The sequence below is a fragment of the Alosa pseudoharengus genome, unplaced genomic scaffold, assembly GCF_046254945.1.
Source record: "Alosa pseudoharengus isolate Yale_2024_CS ecotype anadromous, Long Island Sound unplaced genomic scaffold, YU_APseudo_1.1 YU_APseudo_1.1_scf_8, whole genome shotgun sequence".
Taxonomy (NCBI): Eukaryota; Metazoa; Chordata; class Actinopteri; order Clupeiformes; family Clupeidae; genus Alosa; species Alosa pseudoharengus.
Window position 1 is genome coordinate 29596645 of NW_027468870.1, and position 24207 is coordinate 29620851.

Sequence of the window (24207 nt, forward strand, 5' to 3'; positions counted from 1 at the left end):
TGTGCACCCACACTCCACCTTGCACAACCATCAGTAACAGATGGAAGTAGTGTGGGATTTATTTATAATGCCCAGCTTTTTCCCCAGGCCGGTTGACGCCTGTTCCTTGACCTGAAGTGAGGTGCTAAGCCAACCGGTTTAAACGTGCTTCAGAGGGTGCATGATTTGTCTTTGACTTAATGAAGTTTACTGCACTGATTGATTGTAAAACTTCTACTGATGAAAATGTACCTGTCTTTAGATTGGATTAGATTCAGCTTTATTGTCAATGTGCACAGTACAAGTACAGAGGCAACGAAATGCAGTTAGCGTCTAACCAGAAGTGCAAAAAAGCAGTATGACATATGTGTAGATTGTAGTGTACAGTTGGGGAAGCGTTATGGTTAACAGTGCAGTGTATTACCAGTATTTGCTAAAAGATTAAATGGACAGTAAATACGTCAAAAAGGTCTCTGTATGGTAGACATGCTCGTATTAGCAGGTTTGTTATTAGATGCCCTTTTGTTTTGGCACATGGCTCAGACAGGGTTTGGAGCAGGTACAGGTGGCTACTTGTTGACAGGTGATTTGTCAACTCGCAAAATAAACCTGGCCCTAATGTCCAATTATTTTCCTCCTACATAAGCAAACACATTCCTATAATTTCTGCAGGTGAAATTCAAGAGTTCAGGGGACAGATTTGTCTAAACAAAAATCATGATACAATCTGTCAGTCTGAACACTGACCGCATTCAAGTCAAATCAAGTCACTTTATTTATAGCACATTTGAAAACAACAGGAGCTGACCCAAAGTGCTTCACAATCAGTATCATTCAGTACATTTAGTAGCTTGGAGTCAGGTGTACTTTCTTCCACTTATTTGCACTGACCGCTCTCGGTCAGTGTTGCCACTCTGTGTGTGTTAGCAGTCGGCCAGCCCTGATGTGTGGAGGGGCAGGTGTATTTGTCTCGGTGAGGTCTGGTGGCCGGCTTCCGCATCTGACTGGTGGGAACCAGGGTGATTGACAGCGTTCGGGCTCAGTGCATCGCCAGCGTCGTTGAGGGCAGCTGGGAATAGCCTGGCCATGTGATGTGTCAACGTTCTATTTGTAGGTCGCCCATGGAAATGGGCTACAGTTGCAGGGGTGTCTGAAGAATAGAGTTCAGTGATAGGTCTGTCTCTCGCTCTCTGTGCCTCTCTCTCTTTCTTCCTCTCGCTCTCTCTCTCTCTTGCTCTACCTCTCTCTCTCTCTTTCACTAGGTGAAGCCTTTGTGAATTCTGTGTGAGTACTTGCTGCTTTCTCACAGCTTCATAATGTTATGTCTATGATAACACGTAGTTGTCTTGTTCTTGCGGTGATTAACTACAGTAATGATTGACAGGTTTAATGTTTAGGATATGCTGTATATATCCTGTTCTTTGCTAAATTGTTAATCAGAAAATTTACCACTTATATTTAATTGAATAAATTGCCTAGAATCTGTTATGTTAACTGGATAGTGGCATTTTTAAGGGAATTGTGTTCCTATATTCAACAAGTCTGACTTGGGTAAAACCGACTTGGGTTGAATTTGCATTGCAACTAAAGTGTTTTAGTCGAGTGGAATATGCATAAGAATTGGAGACCTGGAGCATGGCCCACTCCTGCAAAGCTTCAGTACTTTCGTAAGACCCCAGATTACCTTTGATTGTCTGCATTGCATTATGTGCAGTATGTAATCTCCTTTTAATGAACCTCCGGCATTATGGCTTAATTTGGGAAACCTGAGCAAGCGTCGCCATTGGGAACTGGCAGCCAACCTTGCAGAATGCAAGGCCAATTTGATTGGCTGCTTCTCTCTGGCTCTCTCTGTGAGGTGGTCTAATGTGCCCCTGCATGTGTGACTCTGCTAACCTACATTCAAAACATGTGCATTTCATGGTACCAGACTCCATCTGAAGTGGGACATTTGATAGCCTGTAGGCATCTTGGAGGGAAAAAGAAAAAGGTCATCACCCCTTATCCATGGAAGGAACTTTCCGTTCGGTGGTGGCGTGACAGGAAACAGAATTCTCTAGACCCCTTTTTTTGTCTGATTCGTTCTGGGTGAAAGCCCAGGAGGACTGGGCTGTGTCGTGGCTTGCATATTACGAGGGGTGCAGGGCTACGCCCCCCTCCGAATTCTACAGTTCCTCCCCCAAGGCCTAACGTATCCTCCTGTCACATATCACAGTGTGGTCCATATCCTCCGTACTGGGTAGAAGTAAAAGCGCCAGGGCCTTATTAATACTGCCATTCATTTTAAACCTAAACTACACAACTATGTTTGCGTCATGGGAATTATAGCACTCAATCTCCAGCACTATGGAATTATGATCATATAATTACACTACTTAAATTATACAATTCATTCTATGTTTCTGGTGGTGTTTTTTTCATAAGCACATTTCTTATTGCATAATTCATGTCCATGGACTGAATGAAGTCTGTCTCTCCTTAAATGGATTATCCTCAGTGTGCTTTGTCACTGCCAATAGTCACACTTTATGGATTTGCGTATGTCTTACCCAATGTTGCCAGGGAAACAATGCAATACTTAACAGTTACTACAGGTGACCTGAACAAATGAGAGGCAAAATGCTTGAGTTTTAGCTACTGTTTACTCCAGCATAGATTGAATCTGAATTTCTGTACTGTTTTTATTCTCCAGAGGTGTTTTGACTGCATTTTAGTTTATAATCCTTAGTAGACAGAGGTTTTGTATAAGATTCTTTGATCGTAAGGTAAACAATAATTGAAAAAGAGTAATCTTGTGAAATGCTTACTATATATAAATATGGCAACCGGGGTTTGCTATGGCCGATGCCTTCCTGTTTTCACCCACGAACAATGTTGTTGTACTCTTCCAAAAGTTCTGGCTGGAGTCTGCTGGTAATTTAATTGACACAACGCGCAGTGTGCGCCACGTGTACCACAGCAACAACAACACTGGGGGCAGATGCACCTGCCTGTATATTAAGCCACTTTTTCACTTTTTTTCACTTCTTCAGAGAACTACTTCTAAAGTCTTCATTTTTCCAACAGGTTCCTAGTGAAGTCCACAGCCTAGAGTCCTGCATGTACTGTATCTGAGAGTGTGTAAAAGAACATCGGAACATAACAGAACCATGGTTCTCCACAAGCTCATGGACTTTGGTAAGCAGCTGTTGCGGGTGAAGGTGGTGGACTGCAGCACTGACGACTCACGGCTGGCCCGCTGCCTCAACACCTTTGATCTGGTGGCGCTGGGCGTGGGCAGCACGCTGGGCGCCGGCGTCTACGTGCTGGCCGGAGCAGTGGCGCGCGAGAACGCCGGCCCCGCCATCGTCCTGTCCTTCCTCATTGCCGCCCTGGCGTCCGTGCTGGCGGGGCTCTGCTACGCCGAGTTTGGGGCGCGCGTGCCCAAGACGGGCTCAGCCTACCTGTACAGCTATGTCACCGTCGGCGAGCTCTGGGCCTTCATCACTGGCTGGAACCTCATCCTCTCCTACGTCATCGGTAATGATGGAGCAATCATAATCATAGATTTCTCTTGATATCTCACTGATATCTCCTACCACGTCACTGGTACTGGTGACATTTTGAGTCAGGATTAGATGTCTAAGATGTCTAAGATGTCTATCTAGATTAGATGTCTAATGTCAATGGTTATTGATCTATGATCTTATTTCAATAATTCGGTCACTATTTATACAATGTAGCCTTGGGTGTAACTGTCTTATGTCATTTGTTTATATTATAGCAATACTAATCGATACCAATTCAAGTATTTGGCCACACTTTATCTCAGTTAGTCTCTGTTTCAATGAGATTATGTGTTAAATATCATCTAGAAAACAAGTAGCAAAAGCAAAATACAAAATCCACATATCTTAAATACAAGTGAGTACCATGGAATATATGTTTTTACAGCTATTTATCATTGTTAATAGTGGTAATTGTGGAACTGTAACTAATAGATACTAATTGAAATATTTGGCCACACTTTATACCAGTGCTGGTTACATTGTAACTATATTGGTAAATACTATGTAACACTGTGTGTGAGAAAGAGTACGGAATATTGGTTCTTTGTACTTCAGAGTTAGGATTAGAGTCAGGGTTGGTAATACATATTTAATCAATAATTGATACTATGTAAATGATTTGGCCACTCTATATACCATAGTCCTTGTTACAGTGGAACTGGCTTTTGAAATACACTGTAACATATAGAGTAACAGAGTACTAAAGTACTTTGTATATCGTTAAATACTGCTATTTAGCATGTTACAGTGTGCATAGCTACAGTGGAACAAGTGCAAACCATGGTCAACAAAATGAATACAGCTTTCTATGAAAGAAGATATATTGATTTCAGTGATGAGAATTGTATATACAGTATGTAGCCTACATGATGAATAAAGTTAATCATTTCCTGCAAACCACAGGGACCTCCAGCGTCGCCAGAGCGTGGAGTGCTACGTTTGACGAGCTGGTTGGCAAACACATTGAACACTTCTGCCGGCAGTATATGACCATGAACGCCCCCGGATTCCTGGCTGAGTATCCGGACATGTTTGCAGTGGTCATCATCCTCACTCTCACTGGTAAGACATGGAGATGGAGACGTGACGAAATAGAGGTGGGAGAAGGTTTCCACTGCTTTTTCCATTCTAAGACTTACATTCTAAGAATCCTAAGACTGTAGAGTTTCTAATTAGTGTCTTTTTCAGTGTGTTAAAGTGATATCTACGCGAGGTTTAAATAGAGACCCATGGATCTGGGCTTTCTGGACAGTTTTAACACTATTATTTGGTTTCTAAAAGGGAGAGGTAAAAGGGAGTTTTTCCTTTCCCCATCACCTTGCTTAGGGAGTTCAGGCTTTGGGGTTGATAAAGAGCCTAGTGATAGTTACAATGTTTTGTGCTATTTTGTAATAAATTGGAATTTAATTGACGTACAGACATGTACACCGCATGTGTATGCTGGTTTCTCAAAGAGATATCTGGTTGTCTGTCAGTAAATGTTCTGCAACATAGAGGGCCCTATCGTACACTCAACCCCATGTGCAATGCAAGGCTTGTTCTTATCTTACATTTTTTCGCCATGCGCTCCACTTTAATTGAATATTGCGTCCACTTGCATGTCAATTAAAAAAAATAGATGTGGTCAGGCGCATAATCCAAAAATCACTAGTCATTTCCTTTGTATTAGCCACATTTTGTATAAACCGCAGGACAGTGTTTTATGCTAGTTAAATAAACAAAACCCCCGTAACTGCCCCTGTGTGTTAACCTCATAGCTGAAGAAATTTAGCAAAATCAATGTATAAACCGTGGCTAATAGTTGGGTATTACTGAAAGACATTACGCCACTGATCAGGAAAACCCTGTCTAAAACAAAAGGTGCATGTAAAGCACACTTGAGGATGCACTGTTATGAGATGTAAGCAGCCCTTAGCAACAAGTCCCAAACGACTTGTCTGCAGGATAAATATCCTTAGGATTATTATTCAGTCATTCGAACATAATTGGGGTAAGTGTTGATATGATTTTTTGGTTAATATGCCACAACTTCAGCAGCAACAACTTCAAACTTTGAAAAAAGCCACGCTGGCAAATGCAAAATCTCAAAAAAAATATTTCTTGTCATGACCATTCACAGGTCAATACAGTAATTAACCTGGCAAATTAAGTGCTGTACAGTTTCCAATCCGCAACCCCTACAAACCTTAGCAGAGACCCAGACTAACAACATCAGTTTGTTTTCAACTAAGAACAGACTGATGCCAGTCTGTTCTCAATTATTCTCAACTGATAAACTACTTTCTCTAGTTTCTAGTACCTAGGCAATCCTGTATTTCTTCCTGAATATATTGTTGTGTTTATATTTCTATAACCATGTAATTTTATTTCTATATTGATATGTCTTCTACTGTTACTCCTGCTAAATAACCAGGTCCCTCTTTCCACTTGTTCTCTCCAGGCTTGCTAGCCTTTGGGGTGAAGGAGTCGGCCATTGTGAACAAAGTGTTCACCTGCATCAACGTACTGGTGTTGGTCTTCGTGGTCGTGTCAGGGCTCGTCAAGGGCACGATAAAGAACTGGCAACTCGTCCCAGAGGAGATACTCAACCGGACCGACTCCACTCATAAGTGAGCTTCGGTGAAGTGAGGTTTCAACAGATCTGTCTTTCTGTGAAATTATGTGTTTCTGTGGAAAGTTTCAAGTCTTGAATGCACCATTACATTTGCAAAAGCCAGTAGTCTTCCATTGACTTGTATTGGATGTGATACAACGCCACACGTGGTACAAAGTGGTATTACAAGAGAGCCAGGCCCAGTACTGGCTGGTTTCCATGCTAACTTTAGTGGCTGTCTGGGCAACATAGAGCATAGACATTTTTGATATTAGGTCAAAATGTTTCTTTACTCTCTGAGGGCGATTCCCTTCATGCTCCCCCTCTCTCATCTCTTTGACCCAGTGGTACAGATCCCGCCTTGGTGGATGTCGACCTGGGCGTGGGCGGCTTCATGCCCTATGGCTTAAACGGTGTCCTCTCTGGCGCAGCGACCTGTTTCTACGCCTTTGTGGGGTTTGACTGCATCGCCACCACAGGTCAGTCCCACGCAAGGTCTCCGAGTGCTGGCTTTTACAGCACTGGTAGCAGTAGACAGCTTTGGCGAGCATTACAACTTGATTCATCTCCCACAGTATTTCTTCAGAGCTTGTTGTGCCAAATTCGGAACACGTGTTACGTTGCAATTTTCCTTAAATGACAAATGGTTCCTTTGCAGAAAAAGGACGTATGACGCCTTTGTGTTTATGTGTTCCTATAGCATCTTTTCTGTGTGCAATCACAACTTTGGTTGTTTTGGCCCCATTGTTGATACCTCGCAGATCATGTGGTCTCACACTATCTAAACTAAAGAGTTAAAGGTCAGCTGTTTCTCTACTTTATGCAATGTTAATCATTAGGAATAACCCCCAATGTTAGGGGCTGTGTTTAATGTTTCTGCATCTGCCTCTGCAAGAATTTTCCCTCATTTTTTTTCTTTTTCTTGATCCCTCTCACTGCCTTGTCATGGGAACTCCCCTACCATCCTCTCCTGCCATTGGCTGAGAGAGGAAGGGGGTGGGGTGGAGAGAGAAGAAGAAATTAGAAAAAAAAAATGAAGGAGAGAGAGAGGGGGGGGGGAGATGGAGTGAGAGAAAGAGAGAAGAACAGATCACAGCCTGTTCTGTTGCCTTAGACCCCAATCCTCATGTCCACACTCACTGTCTGCGCTCGCCTGAACCCACTAACCCACACACAGCAGTTGATTTCAACACTGCTAGTAAAACTGGGCTCATGCTTCTGTGTGCCAGAGGACAGACAAAGCTGATTTTGCCGTGGGGTCTCAGCTTATAATAGTGGAAGTTGCATCAGGGTTTGTTACATTATGAAATAATGCATGGAAAGGCTTATTTGCAGATTCCTTGAGCCTCAGTGCATTTCATTACATTCTTTGTAGTGTGAGGAATTCACCACCGACTGCAAAGGAGATACATTTCACAACATGTAAATAGATGGTATTGGTATATCAAATACTGTACAAATAAATGCACAAATAGGCTGACACTAGACATTTCACTGCATTTCTTACTTCCAGTAACTATATGCATGTGACAATAAACTTCCTTGTATCCTTGTATCCCTTACTGCATTCTCTCACAGTGCACAGAACACAAATGTATTGCGGAGGAATGCAAAACTATTGCAACAGAACACAAAAGGAGCTCAGAACAAATCACCACCATGATCCTTTGTTGGTTCTAGTGAGAGGCCTTTTTCTAGTGTCCTCCCTTTTAATCTGTTTAGTGTTCAACTTCACACTCTCCTAATTACAGCTGATCTTGACCACCCCTCTCCTGTGTAAGCCCCTGATCTTGAACACACCCTCTGTCCCTAGTTCCACAGGTTAGGGGCTGAGGAACCCTCAGTGTGCCATCCCCATCCCATTGTTCCGCCTCGTGTCCTACTTTACTACCCTGCTAATTACTCATGATTTTCAATTCACCCTTTTCTGGGTCTCTAGTTTTAAACTCCCCTTTTGTGTGTAATACTCCTTAGGTGAAGAGAGGTAGTACCTACACCAGACTCTTGACGCTGTTTTTGTGTCAATGTGTTAATCCTAGTGTCTTCTTAATTATATACTTAAATACCAGTGTGCCTGGTCCTGCTATTGAGCACAGGTTTTTCTGTGTAATCTCATTCTTGAACGCACCTTTGTGTATGTATCCTCACTCAGGTGAGGAAGTAGAACCATCTAAAGTGGAACACACTATCGTGTGTAGCTCTGGTAGTGAACACATATTTCTGTGTAATCCTTATCCTTAACAGACATTTGTTTGTGTATCTGTCACCTAATTCAGCTTGATGTTGAACACACAAAAGATTTTACCTCAGATGTTGAAGACAATGATCGGTGTAATGTTGAACACACCTTGTTGTATACATCTCTCCATAGGTGTAGAGGTATAGAACCCACACAGGGCTATTCATATCGGCCTACTTACTATCTACCTGGCATTCATACACCTGGCATTGAGTCTCCTGATATGAACCCCCCCCCCCCCCCCTCCCACACACAGGTGAAGAGGTGAAGAACCCCCAGAGGGCCATCCCTATCGGCATCGTGTCTTCTCTCCTCATCTGTTTCGTGGCATACTTCGGCGTGTCGGCCGCCCTCACCATGATGATGCCCTACTACATGCTGGACAAGAACAGCCCGCTGCCTGTGGCCTTTACGTACGTGGGCTGGGAGGGGGCCACCTACGCCGTGGCTGTGGGCTCCCTCTGCGCCCTCTCCACCAGGTAAGCCTGACCCTGACCTCTCTCTCACACACACACACACACACACACACACACACACACACACACACACACACACACACACACACACCCACACTCACACACACACACACACACACACACACACACACACACACACACACACACACACACCCACACTCTCTCTCACACACACACACACACACACACACACACACACACACACACACACACACACACACACACACTCACACTCTCTCACACACACACACACACACACACACACACACACACACACACACACACACACTCACACTCTCTCACACACACACACACACACACACACACACTCACACTCTCTCTCACACACACACACACACACACACTCACACTCTCTCACACACACACACACACACACACACACACGAGGCCATAAAAACCTCTGGCTTGGCATGGCATGCTGAGTCGCTGTGTATGTGTGTGTGTGAGCATGTGTGCGTGCGTAGTGTGTGTGTAAGTGCGCGCGTATGTGTCTGTGTTTGTGTGGTAGGTGGATCGGTGGGTGCACAGTAAAATTGTCAGAGTTGTTTTCAACTCTAATAGAGTCAATTCTGACTCTGTCATAGAGACCCATTGGTCCCACCCCACAGAGAGTAAATTTGACTCTTCTCCTAGAGCACATTTTTCAGAGTTAAATTTACTCTATAGAGAGTTGAAAAATCACCAAGATAAACTCCACAGGGAGTAAAGAAAAATCTACTCTATAAGCCAACAACTCTTTCCAGAGTCATCTTAACTCTTAATGGGGTAATCTTAGTTTATCTCTATTCAGAGTTTATTCCCAGCTACTCTTGCTAGAGTCACCATTTTGCTTGTCTTTATCAAGCTCTACAAAATCTGAAGGACATACAGACAAATTATTGAAAATATATTTATTACAAAATATTAAGTTAATGTATCAATATACAATATAAAAAGTTTCATTTTTTTTTTCCTTTTGTAAATGCATGTACAACACATTTGGCATCAAATGGAACAAAGCCACTAGAACATAATATCAAGTTGTTGTTAGTGATACATTAGCTTACATACCAATTTTACTCACTCTACAGCAGGGGTCTCCAACCTTTTTGGGAATGAGGGCTACCTGAAGACCCGAAATCATATGGAGGGCTACCCATTTGAAACAAACATACCCTCACCCCTTTTTTGCGAGGGTAGTCCTCCTAAATAATAGGCCTATGTGATTTTTACTTTTAAATTATCAATATTGTGTAGGCCTATAAGTCTTTATATATTAAGCAACTGTATTTTCAACTTTAATATCAATAGCCTATGCAACACTACCAACATTTTTGTTCAGTTTGTTCATTTCAAAGTTTGCATGGGGAATCTAATCCAATTTTTTTTAACAAAAAAAAAAACAATATTTTTGTGCAATTAATAATTTGGGTTACAATTTGTACCCAATTTATACCCACCCACCATTATGAATTCAGGGGTTGTTTAAGTCCTGATTTCAGTGGACAATTCGGTTTTAACATTTCAATAGTAATCGCCCATACCACCCTAACATATGAAAACTCCTTTTAAAGTTATTGCACACCTGAAATCTCTCCATGATCTGACAAAAAAGGTCATGCTCAGTCCTGCCCAGTCATGCATGCCACAACATTTTCAGCGCTATTATGGCAGTAGCCTACGGAGGAGAAAAGGCCTGTGAGCTAAAGCAATTGTTTTTCAGTCCTTGAACAATCATGCAAGAACCGTATTTGACGAACATGGAATGGCCACAGAACTTTTGCAAAGATATGTTTCCATTGGCTACACCAGACGAGCAAGTTTTTCCCCCCTTTACTGTCTATGCATGCGAGCAGCGTGTATGTGCTCCGCTTCCGTTGTTGTTTAAAGATTGAATGGGAAACGGATTTGGAGCCAAAGGCTAAAATGTAACGCAGCTACAATTTGTAAGGTATCACCAATATTAATTTAATGTTACAAATGTATGGCTACATACATTCTTAAAATGGTTCTGGTCTAGACTTAAATATCTATTGAAAACTTCACAATGGAGCGTGTTTTTAGAGCGTGATCTGCAGGCGACCTGTTGGCTATTTTTAGAAGGTGCGCTGGGGGCGCCTCATAGCCATCCCGCGGGCTACCTGGTGCCCGCGGGCACCGTGTTGGAGACCACTGCTCTACAGCCTGTACTGAAACATTCTAGCATCACCGACATGTTTAAGTCCACACATTCTAACAGTGAAGCTACACCAGGCGCGTAACTGAAGCATTACGTTCGCATAGCGTCTGCTGCAACAATTAGCTGCCACTATAATCAATGGCGGTAGCTACATCAGACGTGATAGCGGCGCGTACGTTCGAAAAAAATAGACCATTCATTTAAAATGAATTTTACGCGTCGCGAACGGAACGCTTGTTACGCGCCTGGTGTAGCTCATACCTAAGGTAAGATCCAATGGATGGGGCCTAGAAGAGATTTTCAAGATGACTTAAAGTATGATTCATTTCCTCAACACTTTGCTTATCACTCAAAAAACTGAATAGTTTCCTTAACCTGTATCTCATGTACAGCAGAATGCATAACAGGAACCACTGTATCAAAATCTACCGCCAAATCATTACTTCTGTGTTCACTACAGTTATTTTCCAAAACATGAACATTATTAACGCTATACTCATGTAACATTTCCAAATGTTTTCTAAAAGCCAGAAAATGTCCCTGAAACACCCAGTCTCACCACACTTTAACCTGAGTGTTCTACCGGGACACAGCCCATGTGGTGATTCTGCTACCTGGATCCTTTTTTGCAGTTCGATGCTGGAGGAAGAAAGACCTTTACTCTGTTTAATAGGTATTCTCTTTGAACATAGTTGACCACCTCTCAAGAAGGTTCGCTGAAATCTCACCAAACAGTAACACAGTCTTGCTCAATCTGATCCATTACATCCACGAATCGAGAGAATGTTGCAAGCATATGAGGTGATTGAGGGTCATGGACCATTTTTTCTGACGATAATCAAACGTTCACCTTCAGCCGCACAACTTCTTCATCAGAAGAATGCTTCATTAGAGATACCGCCTCTCTCAGCTGTTCTTCATTCAGGACTGGCTCGGGCACATCTTCAGAAGCTGGTCCTCCATTATGTTCATTGTGTGCTGGACTTTGTGGTTCCTGAAGCTTTCCTCTGAATTGTTTTAATGCGTCAGGCCAGGTACCCTGATCCGCTGGCTGGATCATAGAAATGTTCCTATAAAACAGTGTAAAGTAGGGTGAGTTCCAGCATTAAGGGGAAATCCAGCGATTTTCCAAATAGATCTCCATTTCTTGGGTCACCGAGTATGTAAAACGAAAACAATCGGTTTTACATAGCTCGAGTTGCTAAAGCCAGCAGCTAAAGCGACTGTGCAGCTACAGCGCTACACTCTGGGGTCATGAACATTAGGGCTCAGGAACATGCCCCTAGAGTGTAGCGCAGTAGCTTCCTGGCTGCAGCATCTCGAGCTAAGTGAATCCGATTGTTTTTTTGTTTTGTTTTTTTTCCCTGTACCGACAGCTCTCGTGACCTTGAGAAATGGAGATCAATGTGAAATTCAGTGCACTGTAAACAATGTATTTGATCTTAAACAGATTCATTACAATTTGTATGCAGAAATACTTATGAAATGGTTTCATTTCAAGTTCAATCATTTAAAAGAGACAAATAATGCTGTTCATCTGGTGGTTGAGATGCTGGGATTTAAAGTCAAAAGTCAAGCACAGCATGACAAATCCACACACTCACATCTGTGCAAAATTATCTTTTTATATAGCTTTCGGTCATGGGCCTTTTTCAGGATTCCTGAAGAGGGTCTATGACCGAAATCTAGAATAGAAAGATCATTTTGCACAGATCTGAGTGTGTGGAATTTTTTTGAAGAAAAAAAAATACCTCAGTGTGGGTTTCAGTTTAGGTTACCTTTGTGTTAATGGGCAGCATAAAGATTTTACCAATATTTAACTAGGGAAAAAATGCCACTTACTTGCTCTACCCCATCATCTCCCTTGGGCTTATTTGGAGACAAGGCAGTGGTGTCATCTGAATCACATAATGCATCTACTACAAAGCAGATAGCAAAGGACAGAATAAATCAGTAATATAGTCATGTCCAGTACCTGTGACGGCTGTATGTCATGTAGTCTTTGATGGCTGAGATTTTTAAACACTAAATAGGCTCAAAGACGGACATAATCAACATCCACAAACCCCACAGAGTGGAATTCCATCAAAACAATGTGTTGCAACCGCTGTTGATATATTCACAAAACTTGTACCAAGTTTTAACTACATTCCATATTACAACTCACCATCATCTTCTGCAGGCTTCAGCTTTAATACACCACATTTTGGATCCTTCACCACATCTTCAGACACATAGTTGTCAATCTTCTGTACCAAACTCATCATACATTTTAGTCCAGCTTGGTGTTTGGCTTAAATATCAAATTTCATGAACACTAAAATAAAAATTAACAGAACATTACAAAAAAAAACTGACAATAGACTTAAACAATGCAACAATTGAATAAATCAGTACCTTGGTTAAATAAATCCTCTAGAGTGGCATCAGTTTCCACCATTTTAATGTATCTGGTCTGCCTGGTATTTAACTTTCACCAACATCCTGAGAAAACATAAAATTAAACATTCAGACAAAATCAACACTACTTTTAAAACAGTTTCTTAAAAAAAAAAACAGGTAACAACTATCTCAGTGACACTGACTAAACTAGTAAATGTGATGCAACAATTGAATAAATCAGTACCTTGGTTAAATAAATCCTCTAGAGTGGCATCAGTTTCCACCATTTTAATGTATCTGGTCTGCCTGGTATTTAACTTTCACCAACATCCTGAGAAAACATAAAATCAAACATTCAGACAAAATCAACACTACTTTTAAAACAGTTTCTTAAAAAAAAACAGGTAACAACTATCTCAGTGACACCGACTAAACTAGTAAATGTGGCACGTGCACCTGTTGGCACTTTGCACTGAACACGTGTCTTCTATGCTATCAATGATGCACATTCAGCAATCAACACATGTCCTTGATAGTCAATTAATGCAGCTAGTTTTGAAATAACCAACTTGTGAAGGCCAAATTCATGCTTATGGATGCCTGTTTTACGTGAAACAAGCTTTTTGGTAGAGCATGAACTTTAAGCTAATTTGCCCTATTAATGACTGTTAATGTTAAGTAGCTAACAACAGTAACTGTTACCTCATTAAGCTAACCATAGCCTTTATTTGATAGCTGATTTGCATTATGCTAAGCTGCCAATGAGAGCTACGTTGGCTGATAGGCTAGCTGCTAACCAAGTCAATGTTGACCATTAAAGACGATTATACTGGTATCATATTTGGTTGAGTAAATATTAACATGATAAAAAAAACGTATAGCATTGTACAATACAGGAGCACGAATTGACATGTACCTCATGTTACACAGAGGTAACGTTCATGTTAACTTTCAACCTTCGTTAGCAGTTAACTTAACGTTAACGTTAGCCCCTGAAGGTCAACACATTTCAGAATGATATCTTGACCATACATTTACGTTAAGTTACACTCCTCTTTCGCATCACCGCTTATTGTTTATCATTTTCGAGGCATACTACGGAACATGTGAAATAAATCTCTAGTAAGTGTATTTTAGATGAACATCTACTCACCTTCAACTGCACTTCAGAGAGATTCTTCTAACCAGGCTCCGTCGCGTCGCTGCATTCTCTCAAATGGAAGGAAGTGGGTGATAGGCTACTAACGTTCGTCTCTGACGTGAGATGCCAGAAGGCACGTTCCGCCAGTTAGTAATTTGTCTGAGCCCTTACACACTTGCATGTAACAAACATACAATAATTATAATTATTAGTATTATTATAATGTTTGTCCGCTTTGACTATTCTTTGTGAACAGCTATAGGCTTGATAACAGAGACTCCGTTTATAGATAGCTTAGCAGTATTTGCCTATTTTACTGTAGCACATGCTAGCCTACAAACTTGCAAGTAATTTTTTAGTAGCCTAGTCCAGAAAAAAATCTTAAAGCTACCGAATGACTTTGGAATAAACCAGAAGTAAACACTTGATTTTTTATGAATAATATCCAAATAATAATTAGGCAAACATCTCCCAAGAAATTTCTAAAATGGCGTCCAAATGAGAAAATGAGGTGGATGATTAACTCTTGTGATTTTAACTCTGTTTTTTAACTAATATGCTAGAGTATATTTTACTCCAACTGTAGTAAATGTAACTCTATTAGAGTCAATAACAGTCTACTCTGTCATTTTAACTCTTGGAATTTTACTGTGTGTGTGTCTGTAGATGTGTGTGTGTGTGTGTATGTGTGCGCGTACCTGTATGTGTTTGTGTGTGAGCGTTGGTAGGCGGGTCGGTGGGTCTGTGTGGGAGAGTGCATGTCAGTGCACGAGTATATTTAACTGAGGGTAAATGTGAGCCTCTTACTAAAAGTAGCCAAACATGAGGCCAGGGGAGGGGGTAATAAATCATTGGGATTGTTATGTAACAGTGCTTCTATCTCACATCACTCCTAAATGGGTGCTCAGGTTGACCTAATAAATCATAAACGTCTTTTTATTTTATTACTTCTGTCCTCGAAGTTATACATGACCATGATCTTTTCCAGACCTCATTCATAAAGCAACTCGTGAGGATTCATTAGCTTAATACATATAATTCACATATGAATCTGAGATTAGTTTTAGTTAGGGTTGGGGACAGAGTGTTTATTATCATAAGTGATAGTTAGTCATTAGTGACTACATTGTGTTGGATTAACTTGATTTGTCTTCCACAGAACATAACTGCTTACTGAATGTCAGAATGTTTACCAGCGACCTCTAACATTGCAAGGCTTGAACTCAACAGAGATGTTTGTTGTGTATAGTTGCTGTGGTTGACTGACCTGCATGGCATGGCATGCCCATTTCTCTCTGCCTGCCTGCCTGTGTGTGTGTGTGTGTGTGTGTGTGTGTGTGTGTGTGTGTGTGTGTGTGTGTGTGTGTGTGTGTGTGTGTGTGTGTGTGTGTGTGCGCGTGTGCATGTGTCTTGTGCCAGTTTGCTGGGTGCCATGTTTCCAATGCCCCGAGTCATCTGGGCGATGGCTGAGGATGGTCTGCTCTTCAGATACATGGCTGAGATCAATCCCCGAACCAAAACCCCTTTACCTGCTACTCTGACCTCAGGCATAGTGGCAGGTGAGAATGACTCTCCATGGTTACTAATATTCCAACTCTCCTCCCTCTCTCTCTCTCTCTCTCTCTCTCTCTCTCTCTCTCTCTCTCTCTCTCTCTCTCTCTCGCTCCACTGGAATGAGTTTCACTGTGCATGTTCCATGACTGGACTGGCTAACGCTGGTGGGAGGGTGGGTTGGTTCCAAAACAAGAATTTTAATAGATTTTCTTTTGTTTATTTTGTCATTTTTTATTATTATTATTTAGACTTTTGTCACAACAACACAAGTGCATTTTTTTTTTTATTTTCCCTGAAATGCACAATAAAAAGCCATGCTTAAAAATGAAGATATCTGGTTTTGGAACCAAACTCTTCAATATGAAGGGGGATTTATCTGCGGGATGGCCCCTCCAAGCTGAAAATTTACCCCTACGGTTTGGACTCCTGCTGCCTTGAGATCTTTTCCTCAAACACAGCTTCACTTTACTACACTTTTCTTCTGGTCTTTCTTTATTTCATCCCAATTTTGTTTGTTTGTCGCTTTCTTTTTTTATTCTTTCTTTTGTTTTGAACCTGTCTCCCCCCCTCCCTCTTCTTCCACTCTTCTGCCCTCTTGTTGCTGCGTAGCCTGCTGGGCTCCATGTTCCCTCTCCCGCGTATTATCTTTGCCATGGCCCGCGACGGTCTGCTCTTCACCTTTCTGTCGCGCGTCAGCGAGAGGAAGACGCCCATCATGTCCACCATGGCAGCTGGTGTCATGTCCGGTAAGCTCGCGGGCCAGCAAAGAGCATTTTTTTGGGCCGCGGCCACGGTAACTGACGAGGGAGAGGGGGGCGTCTCTGACGGGCACATGTTTTGTTTTTTTTTGGTCACGGATTCAACCAGGCCACGCGTCACAAAAATCCATTCTGATTTCTTCAGGATTTTAGACCTCATATAACACGTTTAAAAAGTTATACTGTACAACAGTATCTTAGAACATGATGAGACAAATACTAAAGACTACCTACCTAGATTTTCGTAATGGGGGTCTGCTTTTACCACTAAATCCAATGTCTAGACCTGTGTGCTTTATGTCTAGGCCTGCTTAAAATTATATGTAGGGTTCATCAAAGAAAAAAAAGTAGATTTGTCACAAAACTTTCTTTGATGTGTTCATTAAACATGTGCTGTATGCTTTCTTCACTTTTAACCTCTGCAGTAGGTCAGTGTTCTTTCTGAGAAGTCACACGTTTGATCGGTTAGCGTAACTAAATTAATTTGCTGGTGGCAGTAAGCTCCATATCATCTGGTCTGTCACTGGGGTGGCATGTCATAGAAGCTGTATCCCCCCTCTGGTGGGAAAACACTCACCTGCTGTTTGATAATATGGAATGTTTCACAGGACTAGTTTCAACCCACTGACCTCAAAAGGCCTCATGAGTTCACACCTAACGTGCTACTTGACATTTTTCATAGCATTAGTTCACAGTTTAAGGCATAGGTTTGATGAATAGTGTAGTTTGGGTTGTGGTGTTTAAGAATAGTATTTAGTGAAAATAATAGATTCTACTCACTATGTTTTGCCATTTTACAGATATATAATATAACATTCATATACTGTACACACCACTAGACCACACCAGATATGTGTTTTATATTTAGAATGTTATGAAGAAATTTTATGAGAAAGATCAGAAAATATCTTACTTAAAACCTGTGTTGCGAATTGGAATGCTTTTGCCTTGTGACATATGATGTGCCTTACATGTGCCTGTCTTTGCCTTCCTCCTAGCGATCATGGCCTTCCTGTTTGACCTGAAGGATCTGGTCGATCTCATGTCCATTGGCACATTGCTGGCCTACACACTAGTTGCCGCCTGTGTCCTGGTCCTCAGGTTTGATTATATGATTACCTACAGATTTCAGTGTAAGGAAATCTTTGAAAATCTATTCAGTATACGTTCCGACACAAATAACAATTAAATTGGTGTAGATAAATTTGAATGTTTTGCAGATATTTTGAATCAAGGCTAGACATACATAGACATTTGGTGTATGTATTCTTCTGTCTTCTGTATATGACTGGTAATTGTGTATGGATATTTGCATTTGTTTGGGTGTATAAGTATGCTGTGTGTATGTGTGTGTCTGCATGCATTTCATATACATACAGTATATGACACATGAGTGTGTGTGTGTGTGTGTGTGTGTGTGTGTCTGCATGCATTCATATACATTAATGTGTGTTGTTTTTCTCAGGTACCAGCCTGAGCAGCCGAGCCTGGCGTACCAGATGGCCAGCACCCAGGAGGAGGTGGAGCTGACCGAGTCCATGGGCGCCCCGAGCATGGGCATCCTGCCTGGCGTGGAGGAGCGCTTTACACTCAAAACCATGCTCTTTCCGGAAAACACCGACCCCTCGCACATCTCTGGCTTCTCCGTTAACGTCTGCACGAGTTTACTCGGTAAAACACATTTTTTTCCATTTCCATTTTCTGTTCACATCCACATTCCCTTGTGGGTTTACAACCCATCTCCTCACATACTTACACTAAGATACACACGTCTCCATCGAGGAATGTAACCTCACACAAGTAAAAAAAAAGACCACAGGGGCCACAAATAATATCAAGGCCACATACAACATAAAATAAAGTACAACCTCACTGCCTTGAATGGCACAGGGCAGCTTATTTATCTGATTGATGGAAGGGATTTGTGTTGATTGTTCACCCCCTCTCCCCGTTGCAGGAGTGTTGATCCTGGTGTTCAGTATCCTGGCAGTACAGGGCAGCGCGGCGGTGTGGGTCATCGTGACCCTGAGCGTCATTGTCATTGTCTGCCTTGGCCTGGTGCTCATCATCTGGAGGCAGCCAGAGAGCCGGACCAAGCTCTCTTTTAAGGTTTGCCCTGGCTACCCACTCCTCTGGTGCGGTGTGGGGGTTGGAAGAAAGATATGAAGAGTTTGGTTCCAAAATTCTATATCCTATTTCATGAATAATTTTTTTACATTTTGTTTTCCAAATAATTTCAGTAGAAATGTTTTTTGTCTATTGTTATTTGATTTATCTTTACTCAATCAAAACAACACATTTTTTTGGAATCCTGGAATACACAATTAAATAGCATGACTTTTGTAATGTTTTTAAAAACGGATATATAGCGTTTTGGAACCAAACTCTTAATATATGTCTGCATACTGCATACATTACACACAATGTATGTGTGATAATAATGTATTCAATGGGCAAGTCTTGTCGAGGTTTTAATGTCATGTCATCTCTTAGTTTACTCTATGATTGGAGATTCACACCCAATTCTTTTTTCTTTTGTGAAGTTTGACTCCTGTAAAACCCTCAAGACATGCCATCTTCTCCACTCCAACAGGTGCCTCTGCTTCCCTTCATCCCTGTAACCAGCATGTTTGTCAATGTGTACCTGATGATGCAGCTGGACAAAGGCACCTGGATCCGCTTTGCTGTCTGGATGGCTATAGGTCAGTCCTCAAAAGGCAACTGACTCCAGAATAAATCAACCAACGATCTTATGAAATCACATCAGCTAACAATGACATCTGGACTTAATAACTATCCTGGTTGTATTTACTTGCAATAATAAGACAGCCAATTGAATCCTTATGTAACACAGATCTTGTAAAACCATATCAAATAAGACCGAGATCTGTTCTGGTCTCGCCTGCCCTCTGTGTTGTTTTTTAGTTACAATAACTTGTTTTATTTCTTCTCATCTGAATTCTTGCGTCCCTCTCATCTCTGTCCAGGTTTCGTTATCTACTTTGGGTATGGGATGCGACACAGCGCTGAGGCAGCGATCTCCCGACGTCCGAGTCCCGAGGAGCTCAGGGACTACAAGCCCACGTCCGCCATCAACGGAGACTCCCACGTGTCCCCTGAGAAAGAGGCCTTCCTCATTAATGGCCTGGGCGCTAGGGCCGATGACGAGGGTGAACTCTTAGAGTCGTCATAAAACAAAAACAACTTCCCTGTAAATTTTATACGAAAATAATGTATATTTGACGCAATGGGATGTCTAAACTTTAAGATATCCAGACACGTTTTTGAAAGAAAAAAAACTTTAAGCTTCAAGAAGAGCACACGTCACCCCAAAGGGAAAGCTTGTCAGGACTAGTCACTATTGTACAACTGACTCTCTGTGTGAGAGAGGAAGAGCTCTTTGACGAGCATTTTAGCATTTGGCGGCTACTGAATTGCCTGAAAAAAATTGTTAAACAAAACCTTTCTGTATGTTTTGAAAATTTGAGTTCATTTGGAGGAAGGGGCTTTGACTTCCGCCGAGACAGCGCTCAGTTTGTCTGACAAGTGTTATCAAATGGAACAGAAGATAAGTCGCATCATGGTTGTTTGTACTAAATTTGGATTAATTTGGACAACCTTTGAGGTTTCTCTGCTCTTAGTGTTACCTATTAGCATTTGGCTCTTTGTAAGGCCTTTGTTGCCATTTTTAAAAATGATGACCCAGTAGAGAGATACTCATCTGTCATAGAATAAATGATAGGGTTTGGATAGGACAAACTCATGTGGGCTTGTGAGTGTATACAGTATCTTAATGCTTATCTCAGTGTTGGCTTTCAGCAGACATTCATGACAGTCAGTTTTATGTTATCAATTCAACTCAGCGTGAGCTGCTAAGGTTTGGACTTGGTTGACTCAAGCATTTCTTACTCAACACCCCCAACACAAGTTGTGTCTTTATATTTGTTAGTTTTAAAGAGTGGAATTAAGCTGGTCTGAACAATGGAGTGTAGATTTAACCATCACAGTGCTGGGTACTGTGTTTTTAATATAACCGACCTCAACCATGCCCAAAGTGCCTTTTTGGTTGAAAATTGTATGTAGTTGTATCTCAATAGTGTACTTTTTCTAACAGATGTTGCACAGGAGGTGTACACATGAGTAATTGTAGACATGCTTAGAAGTGGTGATATTGTACAGAAATGTATATCTCTGGGAAACAGACTGTAGAAGACCCTTCCATGGTTTTTCCTGTCATTTTTCCCCCCTACCAGAAAATACTATCAAACAAGATGAACCAGAGCATCAAAAAAGATGAATCTTTGTCTTTCTGAAGTTTGTCTTCACAAGCATGGGACTGGTTTAGGATGTTTCAAATATATGAAACATACTGATCATTCCTGCCCACATATCCCCTATCTACTGTATATTCTCAGGTACATTACGCAGTATCCGTCTGGCTCAATTAAACCGACAAAGTATTCTCTGGTCTGCATTTAGCTCAGCATTGTAATGAGTATTCACCCCAGACATAATTGTTGGTATTGGTGTTGCCTTATAGGAAAAAAATAATGTTAACTTTCTAGAACATCTACTGTGGCTATGCATAAATAAGTAGTCTATTTTATTGTTAATCAGACTTTTTTTTCTGTATATAAGATGTTGTTCATACTTGCTCTATGAATTGACTAATTTGTAAATGGCAAACTCTGCTTTTTTTAAATCTTAAAGAATTAAATATATGTCATGATGCCACTGTTGGCTATAGTAAATTGAGAATAGATGTTTTGTGGTTTGTGTATATCAGTTTCAGTGTCTAGTGTATGTGCCTGTGTCTGTGTCTGCTTATGTTGTGCTATTTTGTAAAAAAGGAAAGAAAACAGTTGGTTTAATGGTCTCTTTAATTTCTTACTTGGATGTGTTACAGCAACACTAAATGCATGTGTAGCATCTCATAATGTGTCTGATCCATCCTCAGATCCCATTGAAAAAGGAGCATTCCACTCAAACTCTAAACTCTTGGCAGTCTTCAGTGTCAGTATATTTATTATTATTTTCATTAAATGTGAAAATGATATTAAGCATTACAGCTACCGTAAAGATGTATACTGTATACCTAGGCAATTTTGGGGTTTATATTTTTGAAATAGGGACAGAGAATCCAGTTTGTTTTTGTCATAGACAAATAATCATTATTTGTGTATAAAGTGTTTGGTCAACCGCTTAAAGAAGTTTTGCCTTTCAATATTGCACAACGTGTTTCCTAACGTGTCAGCAGCCTAAGAATTGTTTACAGATAGGCAGCTGCACCTGTTTGTATTCAGTGGCCTGAAAACATTAAATTGGCAAAATACTTTAAACAGATCAGAAAGTTTATGGGCATCCTTAGTCCAACACACTTCATTATCTCCCATGAGGGATAGTTGTTACTATTTTTAAAAACAAAGTATTCGGTGGCTAGCTGAACTTGTGGAGAAGTACACTAGCTAATCTGTTGTAATCAAAAACCTACATCTTTTGGACAATTTGACCATGAATTTACCAATATGACCAGGATTTGACCAATTTTACCTCATGATTGTGGACATTTGGACAATTTTGTGGTGTATTATCACTGGAAGATGTGCAGATTATTCTGCACAGCAAAATCCAGTACGGCATAGAAGCAATATTGTATAACTTCTGCTAGTTATTACAGTTTTTGCCCATTGCTTGAACACTTTTTGCAAAACTTCGCTCATTGTGTCAAAACTTTACACACAAGCACACAAGACACAACACTGGGAAATAAACTATTCACATCTATGTCTATGACAAAATGATACACACTTGCATCATACACTTTCAGATTAGCAGCAACACAGTGTACTTTATTTAAAACACTGCAGTCTTTCATTTTCACTGCTTTTATTCAGTTTATCAGTTAGCATTCTGTGAAACTCAATGTAACACTTGCAGTTTTTGTTATATTTTTTTGTCCAACAAAGGTTTTGACTAAAAACAAAAATGAAAGTACTGAAATATTACAAGTGACATCATCTCAATACTGTACATCACAGTACTATACTTTACAGTACAGTACAGTAAATGCAGTAACACAAAAATAAAAACAAAAACACACAACTGTAAAACAGGCTTAGATGTGGTGGACTCTCTGCCCAGCTTCCCTCATTGTCAGGCCATGATTTATCACATGATCCACCAAAGTTTCTCTAATATTATCTGAAATATTGTTCTGTGCATAGCCTCTTCGACCACCTCCTACTCCTCTCTCTCTCTGTCTTCCTCTACCTCTTGCTCTCCCTGCCTCCATGCTTGCAATGTTCTCAAAATGGCTCAACTGAGGCCTAATTGTTGCTGGCTGATTGGTGTTCCGTTTTGTAAGTAAGTATTTTCACATGTGTGTCTATGTGTTTTCAATCACCCAATGTGTTTTGTATTTTGTATAGATACAAAATACATACATATAGATAGATAGTGTTGTCCCAATGGTACCATGAGATTTCATTTATGAACAAAGTATCTTATGTATGAAATCGTGTGTAGTGTGCAGGAGCAAGTGTGTTGCAGAAAGGTGCAAGTGTGTTGCAGAAAAAGTGTTTAAGGTATAGTAACAAAAGCTTCATGTTTTGTTACTTTGGTCTAACCATGTGTCTATAGTGTTCAAGCAATAGGCAAAAACTGTATTAGTACCATTTCACCATATTTTGACATGATCTTTTAGACAAGCCTGCAGATCTGAGATTGTAGATTCTGCCCATGTATAATTGATAGCACAAGCTATCTGCTTCTATTTACCTCTGTACTCTACATTGTAATCAGCATGTCCATATAATGAGATGATGTATTTATATGGTGTCTTCTTTGTTTCTGAACTATTGAAATTAAGTATTTACTGTGTACCTGAACACTGGGTTCACATTTGTCTTGTAGCAGTACAGTACTGGTTGTTATTTTTCTTAAAACCGCTGTAGGGCACACTTAGTGCATTTGTAGTTTAGTAGCACAAAGGATTTCACATTTCTGTGAGTTTTGACTGGGTCGTAGAGCAAAGGCATCTTTAATGTCATTCGTGCTTTGAATTTTACCATTTGCATTTTACTTCTCTGATTGTAAATACCTGAAACACTTACTTTTCAGTTCTAAAAATGTATGAAAGAAACTTCACAATGACATGTACAGTACCTACATTCAAAGACCTTTCAGATAAATCATTATAACATGTGGTGCTAACTGTCCAATGAGGATGTATTCAGTTGGGGCATTTATTCATGCATGACATGTCTGTTTTGTATTAGTATTGTCACTGTAAATAAATAATATACATTTGAGATAATCATCAGACTACTTTTCACTTCTCCTAAAACCATATTCATCTT

At 40.7% G+C, this 24207-nt stretch overlaps 1 protein-coding gene and 1 long non-coding RNA gene across 3 annotated transcripts; one reads left to right on the plus strand and one right to left on the minus strand.

Annotated features, from left to right (window-relative positions):
- The first annotated feature begins 1179 nt into the window (after nucleotides 1–1179).
- Nucleotides 1180–22459, plus strand: slc7a1a (solute carrier family 7 member 1a). The gene is made up of 12 exons (XM_076274648.1): nucleotides 1180–1263; nucleotides 3046–3498; nucleotides 4431–4589; nucleotides 5968–6136; nucleotides 6466–6599; nucleotides 8616–8838; nucleotides 16701–16837; nucleotides 17848–17950; nucleotides 18315–18520; nucleotides 18807–18958; nucleotides 19443–19551; nucleotides 19837–22459. The coding sequence occupies exons 2-12, from the start codon at nucleotides 3129–3131 to the stop codon at nucleotides 20040–20042; spliced, it is 1968 nt and encodes a 655-aa protein (XP_076130763.1). The 5' UTR covers nucleotides 1180–1263; nucleotides 3046–3128; the 3' UTR covers nucleotides 20043–22459.
- LOC143112378 (uncharacterized) lies at nucleotides 11260–15155 on the minus strand. 2 transcript variants are annotated; one of them, XR_012984730.1, is made up of 6 exons: nucleotides 14550–15155; nucleotides 13641–13727; nucleotides 13412–13498; nucleotides 13182–13331; nucleotides 12857–12933; nucleotides 11260–12084 (listed from the first exon to the last, which is right to left on the minus strand). It is a non-coding gene; the product is annotated as an uncharacterized LOC143112378 (long non-coding RNA). The 2 variants fall into 2 exon arrangements; XR_012984729.1 differs by lacking the exon at nucleotides 14550–15155 and having other exon boundaries at nucleotides 13641–14143.
- Nucleotides 22460–24207: the final 1748 nt, after the last annotated feature.

Coding starts and splice junctions, on each gene's coding strand:
- slc7a1a (XM_076274648.1), top strand. CDS start 3,129: ATGGTTCTCCACAAGCTCATGGACTTTGGTAAGCAGCTGTTGCGGGTG. Junction 6,137..6,465: donor CGGACCGACTCCACTCATAA/GTGAGCTTCGGT, acceptor TCTTTGACCCAG/TGGTACAGATCCCGCCTTGG. Junction 18,521..18,806: donor CGTCTGCACGAGTTTACTCG/GTAAAACACATT, acceptor TCCCCGTTGCAG/GAGTGTTGATCCTGGTGTTC.